This window comes from Camarhynchus parvulus, chromosome Z (genome assembly GCF_901933205.1).
Source record: "Camarhynchus parvulus chromosome Z, STF_HiC, whole genome shotgun sequence".
Lineage (NCBI taxonomy): Eukaryota > Metazoa > Chordata > Aves > Passeriformes > Thraupidae > Camarhynchus > Camarhynchus parvulus.
Window position 1 is genome coordinate 35,628,107 of NC_044601.1, and position 17,064 is coordinate 35,645,170.

The 17,064-nt window shown below is 35.8% G+C and overlaps 1 protein-coding gene across 1 annotated transcript in view; it reads right to left on the bottom strand.

The window, feature by feature from the left end:
- The window catches only part of LRRC2 (leucine rich repeat containing 2), a 65,430-nt gene extending 49,746 nt beyond the window's left edge, over positions 1-15,684 (bottom strand). Inside the window, exons 1-2 of the mRNA XM_030969073.1 lie at positions 15,560-15,684; positions 3,664-3,874 (exon numbers count right to left, since the gene is read on the bottom strand). Of these exons, the coding sequence (XP_030824933.1) occupies positions 3,664-3,874; positions 15,560-15,684 (336 nt within the window). The remainder of the gene's footprint in view (positions 1-3,663; positions 3,875-15,559) is intronic.
- Positions 15,685-17,064: the final 1,380 nt, after the last annotated feature.

Here is a 17,064-nt window from a genome sequence, read left to right on the forward strand (position 1 = left end):
TTAAACAACAACTCAAGATACAAAATGTCTTTCAGATTCAGAGGGAATTGAATAAGGATCTGCATAAAGAGAAAACATATTTTTCAAAATTCATATACTGTAAAATTAAGTTCAAGGCTCTTTAGCTTCTACTTTGTGTCTACTTGTCTAACCTAGCATTTTTTGGTGTGAGCTTTTTGCTTTCATGTGAGCTACACAGAGCACTGTAGTGTGTCATTCGCTCTTGCAATCTAACATTTTCTCCTTTTGTTTTCCTGGAATCAAGGCAGTTTTCATTTCTATACTTATCCCTTTCAAGGCATGACCAGTGCTAGCTGTATCATGTTTAAGACTGTTATTCTTGCTTTTAAGAAAACCTGATTTGTACTTGATTCTTCTTATTTCTGGTCTCTTTTCACTGATGTCACTGTCACTCTAGCTTTGTTAAAAACACAAACTGCAATGGTCCCCTGTCTTTAACACTTTAACACTGTGTCATAATTTAAAGCCACACTGTGGCTTTAAATCCATAAATCACTCACTCTATTCATCTTCTTCGCAGAAATACATGCCTTTAAGGAGGCCCATAGACGTGAACACTAAAAGTAGAAATATACCAGAAAGTGTTAAAGGCTAATTACTACAAAATTATTACCCTTTTTTCCCTTACTATTTTGTTGATGTCAAAGAGCTTTATCTTTTCTCAGATGTGTTAAAATAATTACTTTACAAGGAACAGTGGGTCTCCACCTAATGAAAATTCATTATCATATAAACAATATTTGAGAAGTGGGGAAAAAAGTAGCGCAAAGTCTCAAAGGAAGACATTCCTATTAGGAATTCAAAAGATGTGATCTGCCCTGATTTTCACCTTTACTAAGGTTCTCAGAAGAGGGTCTGACATTATTTTCAAAAAGGCAAGACCCAGATTATTTTCAAAGTATTTACCCAAGATATCCCAAACTCTTGTGGCTGGGTGAATATAATTTTGTATCCAAAAGTACTCTGCTGTGCAGGGTATCCTCAGAGATAAGGAGAGACCATGCTCTCCAGGTGTCAGACAGACTCCTGGGCTTTTGCTGAAGCATGACCAAAGCCAATGACTACATCTCTCAACTGCTAGGTTAACAGTTTTTCTGAATGAACTTAAGGGTCTTCTCCAGCCTAAACAATTTTATGATTCCATCATGTAAGGTTTTACAAATTCCCTTTTTAACCTCCTACTCAACAATGCAGTATCAGTAAACCAGATGCTATATGAATATAGAGCACAAAGCAGAAGCTTCTTTCCAACCAGGCTATATTTTTACCATCTAGACAGCCTGGGCTCTCTGACACTGAGACCTGTGAAAAGGATGTGTTAAAGCCACATCCCTGTGCTGGGGATTACTCCTCTGTGTGACTTAGCTTCCCAGCATCCATAAAAAGAAATGGTATAGCTCAGAACAAGCCTTGTTCTCAAAATTAAACCTCTAAGTCACACCAACAACCTACTCAGATTTAGCTATCAACTGTCTAGAGGATATATTACTGCTTCACTGATGGGAGAAAAGGGGAAACATAATAGTAATACTTATCAGGTAAAAGGAAGATAGAAGATTCAGCAGCTCGTCCCCAAATGGATACTTTACAGGACTGTGCTGTTTCCTGCTGCCAATGGTAAGTGGCCAGTCAACAGCAAATCCAGCTTGTTATGTGCCCATAAATCTGCACAGGTAATCCCAACTCTGACTTCTCCAATTCCCTGAGTGCTTAATCACCGAAACTTTCAACTCATAGATGCATTTGTGCGCAAAACACATAAAAAAACCTAAACCACAATTGACACTACAGCTCCCAGCTACATAACATACAGACTTCTCTGAAAAACTGTCATATGTCCACATATTTTATTCCTGTGCAGATTGCTAGACAATGCAGCATTGGTTTTACAGTCTGAAAATTCATTTTGCTTAAATGTGAATATTTTCTTTTTGTGAGAAAGTAATAGGAGAAAAGACTATAGTATCTGATTCTGTCTTTGGTTCAGAAACAGCAGTTCAGATTTTAAAAAGCAAAATTAGTGGTATGATTTGTATAAAAGACAAAAAATTCTGCAGTAAGTGATATACACTTCTTTCAGAACTTTGTCTAGTGGGTTTTCACAATTTTAAAATAATTGTTATCTGTCAGAAGGTGACATTTCAACTTTAAAGAAGTACTGATCTAGATAAATCAGCTGTGATTGTATTTTTGTCTGCAGACATCTGAGCTATTTTTGTCTGCAGACATCTGAGTAACAGTTTGTTGTTGGAACAGGAAACCCAATTTAGCTAAGCTAGAGCTGGACAATGAGACTTGAGGGCTGTTTGATATGGACACACTGAGCATCTGATAAGAAGATATTAAAACCCATGGTGGTTAGGAATGTACTGCTCAAGGTGGCATAATATACATAGCAGTACATCAATTTCTCTTAAATGGAGTTTTTCAGGACATCAAATTAAAATTAAATGTCCTTGAAAAGACAACAACACATGCATGTTTGATTTTGCCTCCTAATGTAAAGCTACACCCTGATACATTAAGGATATTTGCAGGTTCTACTATATCAGTGTCTAAGTAGCTGTAATCTCTTTCTGTTAGGTTTTTTTTTTTCTTAAAGTACCTCTAAACTAAAGTACCTGTAAACTAAGGTTTATAATACCCAAAAGAATGCAGTATTTGACTATACATCTTAAACATCACTTTCAAAATCCCAAGTTCTTGAATGAAGAGATGTGGTAGCTCCCCAACAACCAGTCCTACCAGGTCAGTGATTTGTATCAGTTGAAGAGTCTCCTTAGTAGAGCTGAATGGGAATCAGGGTTTTCTATAGCCCAGAAATTTCAAATATTGTATGTTTATTCAGAAGGAAATTAAAGCAAGAAAGAAAAATGAAAACTGAAAAAGAAAACACCATGAGATTCAAGATCAAATCTAGGATAAAGTTGCACTTCAGGTCAATCAAAAAATAATTCTAGCTTCTTTATCAACATTTTGACTTCTATTTTTTGGAATGACAATACCACATGAAAAATTCAAAATTTTAATTTCATATTATCATTAATAACATTTCTCCAAATACAGTTCAATCAAAGCTTTCACAACTCCAGAAATCTTTAGACAAGCTGTAACCCATCACTTGCTCAATTTCAAGCCAGCACTAATTCATATCTTACCTGCAAGCTGCTATTTCACATCAAACATATCTGCAATTCAAATGTGGCATTTTTTCAGTAGGACCCTTGTGGATTGATATTAATATTAGTTTTAAACTGAGCAGAGCTTGAGAAAGTGTTATCACACCATTAGAAAAATAATACAAATCTCTGATTAGTAGAAGACAGCAATAAGCCAACAAATATTATTTTCATGTCTCTTTGTGCACTGGGGAATTTTAGAGAAAGAGACCTCATTGCAACATTATTGCCCATACCAAAATTTTTGAGGGGGATGAATTACATGTATCAGCAGAGAATTTAAAATGCTGATACCTGAAAACTAAACCACTACTTCAGATTGAGGTAGAAAATACTTTGGTCATTTCTAACACTGTGTAAAAGCATCAGTTTCATATTTGCCATGAAAAGGGTGAGATTAAAAGATACAGTCTAAGAAACCCAAACTCTTCAGCAACAGAAACATATTTTCCATTAGATTTACCGTCCACTGCTCTCCAGAAAGCTGAAAAATAAACTTGTTTTGTTCTTTATTTACTCCATTTGACAAGGCATGACTCTTCTTGAGCTCAGGATTCTTTCCACGGGTGTCCAGGTTCTTCTCATTGATGTCTACAAAGCCATTCTTGAGGTATTTTGATTGAGGAATACCTTTCTTACGGCACTCTAGTATAAAATTCCATTCCTGCTTTATCCTGAAATAGTGCCAAAAAATGCTTATGTGAAAAAAATATGACAGGTAAGTTCTAAAGCTTAATCTCTGCTTGCAGAAATACATAACTAAATATAATTATTCATCTAAGGTATTGGCTATTTTTATATATATATATATATATATATATATATATATATATATATATATATATATATATATATATATATACTAAGAAAATATACATTTCCTGGAGTTACGCTGAGATTTTCTAGACTTATGTGTAGATTTCAAGGGATCAGGATTTCATTCACTGACTATAAAACAGTGAGACCCAGAGAATAACAGAAAATTAGAGACTGAGCAAACTCTTACAGAAAAGAGTAAAAATTATAACCTTTATTTTGGTAAGATAGGAAATATATTCTCACAGAACAAATTACATGCATAAACAAAATCAAGTTCCTGGTGATATAGGAAAACATTTTCTTTGGGGAAAAAGAGATATGAAGTGCCTTTTTTCCCTGCTCTTTCTGGATCAAGTATAATGATATATTTTCATTTTTACACCAATATCTTCTTAGAAGGTAAAGGTCAAAGTTATCTCATGCCAACTGATTTCAGATTCAATTTCAGTGCAGCTTCTACATCACCTCCAAGGCAAGCTTTTTCTCATAACTTCAGGTGCAAATTCAATTAGGTATAATTAAGCATTGTCAAGAGCTCATGCTTTTAGTTAGGAGAGATTTATTTCAGTTTAGTCAATTAAAGAACTGTTTGATTTTTAAAAGGCAAGCCTTTCTTACACCAAAAAAAGACTCTGCAGGGTCTCTTGTATCATAAATCTGACCTCACACTTTGAATTCTATATCCTGTAGTACATAAGACTCGTTTATGCCATCTCCATCCTCGGACAGAAACTTCAAAGGATTGAAGAAAACTGAGAGCTTAAGGAGGACACAAATTTCAGGATAAAGTAGCCCTAGAGAAAGTAAATAGGTTATGTCCCAGAAAGAGAAGCACATGCAAATTTATAAAGTTCAAACAGGAAGTAACAAAATATTTACACATATTACCACTTAATCATGGAGTTCTTCTCTACAATGTTAGGATGTAAAAAAAAATATCACATGAAACAGAATCATGAAGTAATAGAATTATTTGGATTGGAAGGGATGTTGAAGAGCATCTAGTTCCAACCCCACTGCAATGGGCAGGGACACCTTTCACTAGACCAGGTTGCTCAAGTTCTCCCCTCAGCCACAAACGAACCTTGAACACTTCCAGGGATGGGGCATCCACAGCTTCTCTGAGCAACTTGTTTCAGTGCCTCATCACCCTCTCAGTAAAGAATTTCTTCCTAATGTCTAGTCTAAACGTACTCTCTTTCAGTTTGAAGGCATTCTCCCTTGTCTTGTCACTACAGTCCCTGACAGAGTGACTCTCTCTGGCTTCCTTGTAGCCCCTCTTCAGATAATGAAAGGTTGCTATGAGATCTCCAAGTAACTTTCTCTTCTCCAGGCTGAACCACCCAAACTTTCTCAGCCTGTCTTCACAAGTGAGGTGCTCCAGTCCTCTTATCAATTTCAGGGCCTCCTCTGGACTTTCTCAAACAAGTCCATGTTGTCTTTATTTTGTGGGCACCAGAGCTGGATGTGGAGTCTCACAAGAGCAGAGCAGAGGAATGGAATCATCTCCTTTGACCTGCTTTTGATGATCAGGAGGCAGTTGCTTTCTGGACTGTAAATACACATTGCAGGATCGTGTTTAGTTTTTTCTCAAATATCACCTGCAAGTCCTCCTCAGGACTGCTCTCAATTCCATGCTCAGCCTGTAATATGTCTGGGATCACCTCAACCCAGGCGTAGCACCTTGCATTTCACTTTGTTGAATTTCATGAGTTTTGCACAAATCCACGCCTCAAGCCTCTCAAGGTCCCCCTGGATGCCATCCTTTCCCTCCAGCATGACTACAGCGCACAGCTTGGTATTGTGAGTGAATTTGCTGAGGGTGCCCTCAATCCCACTGTCTATGTTGCCAAAGCAGAGATATTGAGCAGCCTTGGCCCCAGCACTGACTCCTGAGGGACACCACTCATTACTGGTCTCCACTTGGTCATTGATCCGTTGGCCACAACACTTTGCATGCGGCCATCCAGCCAGGACTTTATCCACCAGATGGTCCATCCCTCAAATCCACGACCTCCTATGGGGTCATGGGACATGTCATGCAAGACAGCATTGAACATTTTGCATGTTTAAGTCCAGGTAGATGATGTGAATTACTTTTGCTCCTATCCACCATATCCACCATGGTTCCATCATAAAAGACTCCCAGATTTGTCAGGATTAAAACCAGAATATCTGGTTTTAAGTCACATGCAAGAAACCCATTGCAAATTTAGGTGAAAGAAGCTTGTCCCAAAATTTTGTGGAAATAAATTATTTTTGCTCACCCATAACAAGGTATGAAGCCACAGTGTAGAGCACTCTTTTGGAAATATAGTAGCACAGATTAAAAGTCATAGATGACCTAATGCTATCCAAAATGTCTTTAGAGAGTAAAACTGCATGCCTAGATAGAAAGGTATTGAGATAGTTGTATACATTGTGGAAGTTACAGAAATCTCAGGGGATTTTAGAGAGACTTGGAAGCAGACAGCACAGCAATTGCAAAGACACAGAGCACAGGGACACACTGCAGGCACTTTCTACACTTTTGGAAAATACATATAACCATTTATCAGAGAAGCAAGCCTGAGGGACCACCAGAGGAGAGTTTCAAGGAGCAGCACACTACACACGGAACATAAGAGAACTGAAAAAAAGCCCCTTTTGTAACAATGACTGCAATGCACTGTAAGTGACATCTTTATAAAGGGAAAGCACAGAAAAGCACCTTCTACAAATATTTCAGGAGGTGAATTAATGGTGAGGTTGGTTAAAAGGTAGCTCACTGCATAAAATGTTGACAGACTATAGGAAGACAGGACAAACTCAGACTAAGTGCATTCTAATGAAAAGACAGTAAGGATCTCTTTGTCCCTTATTTCAAAAATTATAGAAATATTTTTTAAAAGATAAAATTGTATTTACCTTCAAATGAAAAAAATTACAAAGAAACACGAGCTCTGATAAACACCAAAAAAGCAAATGAAGTTACTACAGGTATACAAATGAGTAGGAAAAGTATTTGTAGCATATCAGATGAAGGAAGCTTCACAAAGATGATGGGAATAACTCCTCAAAATATGAAAGGAGCAATAAAGGAATAGTTATAGAAGATATTGATAGCTGCAGAAATGTTATTCATTCTTGGCTTCAGTTTTCATCAGAGAGATAAAGATGTACTTCACAAGTCAACATCTGGAAGAACTTCTGGTGTCAAAAAGTATCAATAGAGGAGGTGAGAGAATACTGAAATATATTTGAAATAATAAATCTCCTAGTTTCTCTCAGTGTCTACTGCATTGTGGAATGTTTCATACCACAGCAAGCTGTGGTACAAAATACATACATACAAGTGATATATAAGTGAGTCAAGAAAAAATAGACTGGACAAACAGAAAAACATTCAGCCCAGCGAGTCTCTAGTGTGGATGAAAGGTGTTGGCACAGTCAAGATGCTAGCATAGTCAAGGGGTTAGCACAGTCCACCAACTATTCACAATATCTCTGCAAATATTGTCTCAGTTTACTTAATAAGACAAAAACAAGAAAATAGATTAAAGCAGATACAGTTCCTTAGCCCACACTGTAGTATGTCATCAAGTTGTGCCTAATATTTCTAAATTTCTACTGAGGGAGAAATATCCAAACATCTGGTGTCACCAAGCAGCCCTACTAAGCTGCAGTCTAGAAGGGCTCAGATGACAGAGTTTTCCATATCAGCAGACATGATGGTTCAAAAACCTTTCATATGCTTTGACACATGAGCCAATTCAATTTTTAGTGTTGATTTTAACTATTCAATCTGTCATTTATACCGCAGAAACTGCCAACACAACTGAGTGTGGATATTGTAATAGCAAGAGGTTTCTAGGAAAAGCTACAAAACAATATTCCATATACTATAAGGAAAAATAAACAGTCCCAAATCACCTACTCATGTTTTGTTCCAAAACTTGTCTACCAGTGAGTATAACTATATAGATATAAAAGCTTTGTACAGCTAGGAAGTGAAGTGGTATGGGGAAGGTGTTAACTGAATTTCAAGGAAGAGAGCAAAATTATCTGAACTAAGAGGCAGGAGCCATAAGGACCATAGGATCAAACAAGTAGAATTCTTTTTTTCTAAAATATTCCAGATTTTACTTACCACTGCTGTTCTGCTTTCTCACATTCTCCAGTACACCAGATAGAGTTTTCTGTCCTTCTCTGAAGCTTAATTCTGCATTACTACCCTCTCATTTCCATGGAATTCCTTCATTTTCTATCAAAGCAATAAATATTTCACTCAGTGCATACTTTAGTGCACTGAAAAAGATTGCACAAAATGCAATACAAAATGGGGGGTTTGTGTTCATTGCTCTTCTTTCAAGACCAAAAAATGACTGACTCATTCCTGACGGTATAAATTCTAAGCATGTTAGAAACCTAAAAAGAAATAAGAGGTCAAAAAGTCTAACCCAATAAAAAGTAAGCTGCATTACTACACATCAAGGCTGGCTCTGTCAGGTAGACCCCAGGAACAATAGAGTAGAGGGCTCAGGTCTAAATTTTTACTCTCTCAAAACAAGGAATTCAAAAAATGGTAAGAAGAGAGTTACATTAAAGCAAAAAAAACAAACTGCCCTCTGACAGTCTGCTGATAACACGTATAAAACACAAAACTCAGGAGGTCATTGCTAGCCAACTAAAACAAAATACATACAACAAAAATGGTTGTTAAGCAAATCAGTCAGTGATTTACCTCAGAAGAAAGATTGGGGTTAAAAATCAAATCTACTAGGGAACTCAGTATGTATATTGCACACTGATATGAAAATCCTGTGTCAAATTTTCTCTTTACTCATATATTAAGTTGTAGTAACATGCTCTATTAGGCTTTTAAAGAATACAGGTATCATGTACAAGCACATTTAGAACAGATGGAAGGTGAATTAATAATGGAGCAACAAAAGTGCATAATTTTGTACAGTACCTTGCAGAATGAAAACATTATATTTCCCATGGGCAAAGGGTCTAATAATTTACAACACCTGGCTTTACCCTCAAGTTACATACTACCCAAATTAATCACTATGAGACTTACTAGCCTGGAGTTGCAAATTATATCAAGCCAGTGTGTATCATGAAGAGAAGATGACAAAGCTGTAAATTTGCAGGTTCAGTTGAGACCAAACCAAAGGGATCTATTTGGCTACATGGCTGTCATTCTGCTCTGCCATTGTCAAAAAATTGAGATGATGGTACTTTTTAGGGCGTCATTATGAAAATAAAGACCTTTTAAAAAAATCTTCATTTGGTGACAATCCTCAAATTATACAGAATTTCCACCCTGTTTGTCATATCAGGAGGCTATTACATGAATCTTTAGGAAAGATTTCTAAAACAAAAGGCCTCTAAACCATTGAGGCAAAAAGAAAAGAGATATTCACACAAATAAAATAATATTTTAAATACAAATATACATTTAAGAAGTAATATTTCTGGTCTTGACACTTTAAAGACTCCTGATATTCCAGAAACACATTTCCACATATGACAAATAAGCTAAAAAACCACAGCTCTCCTGAAGTTTATATCTTTTTAATACTATTTAACAATAAAATATTTTCATCTTCCTCTAGGCCTTGATCAAACAGTTAAAGTCAGATTAAAAAAACACAATTATTTTCAACTGTAAGAAAAATGAAGACAGTAAAGTGAAGCCTAATTTAGGTGGGATTATGAACACGAGAGATACTTTTCTTGGACAAAGAGCCCAGATGAGATGTAAGGTTCCAACTCAGCTAACTATCATAGTATTTCCTCTTCAATCATACAAATAGTTCCCCTAATTTTAAAAAAGGCTCATTGCATGCTGCTTATGTTTGTCCAAAAAAAAAAAAAAAGGAAATTAAGTTTCATACCTATATATCTGTAACACAAAAACACATCTGTCACATCACATCTGTCATCTGTTCATAGAGGAATTTTACTCTGGCAAGTTATTTTCCAATATATTGCCTTTTTACAGTAAGCTTCCAGGACAATACGTTACAGTTATGAAACAAGATCAGCAGGGAAATAGAAGATTCAAGTATTTTCATTTTGGTTAGTGCTGTGTTCCTCTTCAGGTAATCATTTCCCAAATGCTACTTCACTATTGGAGTGTACCTTCAGAAGAAAGATTCATGGCATATATTTTTCATTATTACTATACATATTTCTTTTCAAGGACCTGGTAGTTCCCTTCTTGAAATTTTATTTTCTCCAACAAAATAATGAATCTAACCCACCTGATGCAAAGAATTACCCTACAATAAACCCAGTGATTGGACCCTTCAAAGGAGCAACCAGTTTGGAAAAGAAATGTGCATGGGTAGGAATTTCAGAGCCATCAAAGCAAATGAGGAGTAACTGGGTTTCTTTCAATTGTTCTCCCTTCAGCAGGTACACTCTGCTCAATGTCTGATTAGAAGCCCTTGGAGGAAAGCTGTGATCCCTAGGTAAGGAAGGGAAGTTTCGTTAGATGGCACTCTTTCCTCTAAACCAGAGCACAAGGATTGACTGGGACACTACATGGTGACACCAGTTTAGAACGCCTGAGCAATGTTTAAATCAGAGTCACTAGCTGCACAGGATCATTAAATAATCCTATGGAATTTTTAGAATATTATCACAGTAGAACTGGAGCTCAGCCCAGAATAATATTCCTGATGGATGAGTAACATTTGCTTCAAATTCAATTGGATTGATTCGATTTCAGTATCACTGCCAGGTTCTTCCATGCAATTTAAAGGATTGTGGCTGAACATCAGCTTTTATCTTACAATGCACTGCTGTGCATTACTTTAGACATATGGTCTGTATGCACAAGTGCCTACAAACAATGGCAAATAACACAGTATTTTTATTAGTGCTGCAGATCGAAACCAAAATTGTTGACTGCAATTTGTGTTTGCAGCCAAGAGACTGCCAGCTCTAGTTTTAGACTAGCTTGGAAAATGTTCTGCATTGGGTATTGAGTAGGAGAATAAAGATAAACATAACAAATGAAATCTTTGTTAAGGTACAAATAGAGTTATAACACTGAAATTTGGGAGAGTGATAGAGACAAATAGTTTTTATTAAACTTGTAAACTCTCGGGGGAAAAAAAGTCAGTCTGCCTGCAATGTGTAGTTTTCTTGTTGCTTTTTATTTTTAATATTCAAGAAATATACAACTCAAAAAATAATACATGCACATTGAATTACCCAGACTTTGAGAAGAAATTTTTGGAGAAGGGACAGCAGAAGAGGTAGCTGAACAAACTTTTATTTTTGCTGCATGTTTGTTGGTGGACAGAGAAGGCTGTGCCATTTCATAACAAAGATTTAGATAGCTAATTTGGGCAAACAGCTCTGGCATTTCCTCACTGGGATGTTTAATTTGTTAGCCTTCAGATTTATCTTGCCTACTTCTCACACAAATGACAAACATGTTGCCATCCCTCAAAAAAAAACCCTAACTGTAAACTTTATAAACTTTAACTCTTTTTCCCTAAAAAAAAAAATTAAAAAAAAAAAAAGAAAAAGAAAAAGAAAACCATTGAAAAAGAAATCTCAATGAGGAAAATCATCACACTACATCAAGGTCATCTGACAGTATTCAGGATTTTGGGGAACAGTAAAAGATGGTTTTAATAAAAGATCACCACTACAAAAATCTAGAATATTAAATATAAAACAGTGCTATAAACACACACTTCTTTCCATAATATGCACTTTCATAAACACATAGGACAGTCCGCACTATTTTTATCAGTTTGTGGTTCATATTCTATGGGAGATTTCAAACGGACTTGTCTGACAGGATCAAGAAGATGACATAAAATGAAAATAAGCCTACCCAAAGCTGTTCCATTTCCTTTTCTTTTATATTCAGTTGTTGGTTTACATGTGTTCTTTAAGCTGCCACACTTTCACAGTCCCACAAAACCAAAGAGGAAACAGAGAACTGAATTAAATCCATAAAGAAAATTTACCTGATACCAATACCCAGAAGGCCAGTATTCTCAGTAGCTGGTTGTCCAGAATTAGCTTTCACTAGCCAGTTGCTTAAAAATCTACCTTGTAAACAAATCTTTACAAGGCTTCACCATTAATGCTCAGCTGAAGCTTTTCATTCATTTGTGGGATTTTCCTCTGAAGAAAATCTTCAGTCAAAAATTGTCTTACAAGTTAGTTTAATGAGGCTGCATGAACAAAATTACCTTGCCTTAAGGCAAACAGAGCTCCCTAGAGGTTGACTGGGAGTCTGTCCTCGAATAATACATATTACATTTCACTGCATGTTATCAGGTCATTTTACATAGTAATGCAGCATATAGAGGAACTGCACAGTCTCAAAGGCATTAGCAAATTATAACCTCTTTGAGGAAAAATGTTTAAAAAACAAACAAACAAACAAAAAAACCAAACAAACAAAAAACAAATAAACAAAAAAAACCAAACAAAAAAAAACAAAAACACCAGCCCCAAAGGCCAGATTCCAAACTCTGTTGCATGAGTATATTTGCAGAGGAACTCTATTAACTTCAACACTACTTAAGAATTCACTCTGACTTCTGACAGAATTGAATATCTAGAGCCTTAAATGCTAGAATGTAGTCTTCATTTCAGGAAAGATCCCTCTCTAAATATCTTTTGGAAGCAATCATTTTCGATCAAAATACTTTCTTACTGTGGCACAGTATGAACTTGCATTGATTTCAGTGGACCTACCTGACAATAATCAAATTTTAATCCCTGAGTATGACACCTGAATTAAGTCAATGTAGAACTCCATAAAGTAATGAAATGTATTTATACATGGAAACATTATTTCTATTATTTAATTAGAAATACAATTTTATCTATACTTTCAAGCTAAAAATCAGCAAAGTGTTCTCATATTTTTGGTCTGACATTTGAGAGCACTGAAAAGCACATAAGAAATAACTTGTAAGCTGACATTTAGGACCTAAATGCCAGTGGTCACTGCACACCTCATAAAACAAAGAGGATTTTCTTTTAACTGAATTTGGCATATTACCAATATTCTTATTACTTTGACTATTATTCTATCAGCTTTGACCATTCTATAAGGCCTGCACCATGAGAATGAACATGAACTTTGCCATTTGTTTCAGTGGGTGAAATACTCATCACTCATACTCAGGAGACAAAGTCTAATGTATTTCCCCCTTTTTTTTCCCAGGAGCTCTACAAGTAGTACTAACTGGAAAGCAATCTGAGTGCATGAAGACACACAGCTAAACAAAGTAAAATACATTAATTTTAATTATTTAAAGGAAGAAAAAGATCCTTTGCGCATGCAGCAAGTGCACCTGGGAACTCTTATTTCTGTGCATTATATCTCAAATTTCCTATCTTTGAGTGGTATGGGAAGATAAGATAATTAATTTGGACTTCATTAGTGGAAAGAATGCAGAAAAAGCAGTGAAGCTCCACTCTTTCAGATAGAAGTGTGTCCAAAATAATTAACCACAGGCAGAGAAAAACAGGTAGAATGCATTGGTTTCATGGAAAAGACAAGTCACTGTAAGAACTTATTCTTAACATATTCTTAACTGACAAAAGCCATGGGAGCTCAGATTAGCTATCTCAGAGGACATAAGGCTGTCCTTATTCACTCTTACAGAGAGAACTTACCATGTATCAATTGCTTTTGTACTAGTGAACTCAAAAGTTATCTTCTGCACCACAGAAAACCAAAACCAAAAAAAAAAGTGGCAGGGGGATGTTGACATGTTGTCCACATTAGGACAAATAAGGTTTGAATAAGTTTCATCCTAAGTCCTTTTACTTGTGCTTTCTACCATATGGGAAACAGCAAACAACCATCTCTCAGCTGTCATGGTTTAACCCCATGTTAACCAAGTTCCACACAGACATTTACTCCCCAGCCTCCCCACATCTGCATGGGCAGAAGAATCAGGATAAAAAAGTAACACTTCTTCATTGAGTTAAGAATAGTTCCACAATAGAAACAAAGTAAAATATAATAATAATATTAATATTCATTGCAATAATAATAATGGAAAGAGAGAAAGAAAACCCAGATAAATAAATTATGTCAAATACAACTGCTTACGACCTGCTGACACACTCCTAGTTGATTTCTGAGAAACAAAATCACTCACTTCTGGCCAATTCAACCAATTTATATAGCAAGAATAAAGTTCTATCATATGGAATACCACATTCAGGTCAGCTGTCCTGGCTGTGCTCCCTGCCAGCTCTTTGTTCAGCCCCTCACTAGCAGAGAATGAGACGCTGGAAAGTCCTTGGCTTAACATAAGCACTACTTAGCAACAATCCAAACAGCAGTGTGTTATCAAAATTATTCTCATACTAAATCCAAAACACAGCACTGTACCAGTTACTAAGAAGAAAACTAAATCTATCCTAGTTGAAACCAGGACACGGCTCACACCAAAATGAATGCTTATCCTTTCTAGAGAGTTCAATCTGAAGGATGAACTTATTTTTTTCTTTTTTTTCTTCTGTTTTTGTTAGGATTACAGTATTTATTGTAAGCTTTGGTGGAGGTGGGAAAACCAAGACTCCTGCTATGGCTGTTTTGAAGTGAAAGGTCCCACAGAAAGGATGGTCAGACTCTGTATTATCCTGGTCTCCTCCTAGACCAGCTGCTCTGTTGCCAGGGCAGCTGCCCTGGCAGTGAGAATCTACTAGTGAGGGTGTCCTGAGAGCGCTGAATCACCACACAAAGGTTCAACGCAATTATGTTCTTAAACAAGGGCGCTGTTTAACCCTGTGCATTTTATTTTTAAAACAGAACATGATTTCTATTTTTTTCTGTTCTCGGAGGGAGGATATTGATAAATCCTGTGTTTTCAAACTTCCCAATGTAGTTTAATATTTAACAGTGTCTTATAGGAAACAAAATATTGCTTAAAGAAAATATAAATTCAGTATAATAAAAGCAATAAAATTATAATTGGTGTAAGCATTATAATCAAACCTTCTTTAATACCTCAAGAAAAAATAACCCAATAATTCATATTCTCTTTGGTATTACTTATTCAGAAGCAACTGAATATGTCCCCTTATTTAACTCCTTTTCTTTTTTCTCTCAACACAACAAAAATACTTAAAGTATTTCTTAGTACTGAAACCTGTGAGCATATGTTCACTCATTCTAAAATTAATAATCCCTACTTTTATGCAGTATATTAAAATAAAAACATACAAAAATATATGTTATTTTTATCTTCCATTTATGTCTATGGTTAACAATAAAATATATCATTAATATAGCTTGATCTACATAGGAAAGAGCAGAAACTAATGAAACATAAGTATTGTTTGTGCTTCATTTCTCTAACTATCATGTGAGGAAAGGAAGTAAGATGTCATTGAAATCAAACCCAAACCCCAAAATTTTAATAAACAATTATTTTTAGTATATTTATCATATTTATTACATATATTTCTATTTATTATATTTAGTATATGGCAATGTTAGTGGATAATAAGAACAGATTTGGTTAAAATAATTAATACAAAAGTTGTCTTACTTCTCCAATGCACTTTGTTCTAATCTTTCTTTCTCCTTCCTCTGACGTTCTTTGCTCTTCTTAACTCGAGTTTCCCACAGTCCTCTTATGACAGAAAAGTCAAATATTATCACCTGATGCCCCATATTGTTGACATTAAGCTTCTCCTGCAAAAACAAGCCAATTCTTCAGAAAAAGTAATAATGAGAAAAATAAAGCTCCAAACTATAAGGTTTCATTAAAATTGTGTGGGGAAAAGAGCTGAAGTAATAAGAAATATTAACATAGTATGATTTCCATCTTGTCCAATTTATCAAGGGTTTTGTGCTGACAGTAATCAATGTAGCATACAATTCATTTCTACATAAAATCCATGGCAACAGCTACACATTAAATTTTTTGTATTCCTTACAGTTTTTCCTTTTCACGATAAAGACAGAGTTGCAAAAAAAAATACTGGTTTGATTAAGTAACACTGATGAAAATAGCTTTAAAGGCTTTGCATTTTTAATAATTTCTGTGACTAATATTAAAATGAACGCTCATAAAGAATTTATTCATTTTAAATCATGCAAAAGCACTTCATCTGGAGTTGCTGTGTATTGATCTTTATGACCTCAAGCTATCCTGTTTCAATGGAATTTGTGAAATTCCTGTGTCCCCATAAGTATCTGCTTACCTGTGAAAGGCATCAAAAGATCAGCCCCATAACACACAAAAAAATTCACCTAAGACAGGAGACATGGGGAAGTTTTGGTGAATGTGTCATGGTCCCCACTTACTAACATGTCCTTATTCTGGCCAATCAACAGGGTTGACTTTGCAGCAGCCAGGAGGGTCATGGCCAGGACCCTGAGGTTCTTCACCTCAGCACGTGGTGAGGTACTCACACCTGCCTTTTTCTCTTTACTGGACTGCACACTCAGATGAGGTCATAATGAGAAATCACATGTGAATCATTCACCTGTCTTGTACACTGTTATTAGTATTGTTGTTACTGTTTTTTTTTTTTTTATTTCATTGCTATTTCCACTAAATCATTCTCATCTCAACCCATGATCTTTACTTTTTTGTGCCTCCATTCTTCTCTTGATCCTGCTACAGGGGAAGACAGCCACAGTGAGAGAGCAGCACATTATCGGGTGTGTTTTGAGTAGGAACACTAAATTGGGGAATTAGGAATTCTTAAACCACAACACACATCGAAACACATTCCAACAGTCAGAGGCTTGATATCAGTGTATCAGGTTCCATGCAGTTAGGAACTGATGTGAGCCAGAAAAGGAAGCTCAAAGAATATATACCTGATATAAAATGCTGGAAAACTTGTAACAATGGGCAAAGAGAAAGCTTAGTTACTCATTCTTTAATGGCAACCTCTTTTCCAACCCTTCTTGACTGGGTGGACTGCAGGATGTGGACTGGAAGAGAAAACTCCCTCTCACAAGATCAGTTTCATGACCATCTGAGGAACCTGAATATGCTTAAGTTTTTGATGAATGCATATCAGATTCTGAAGGAATTGG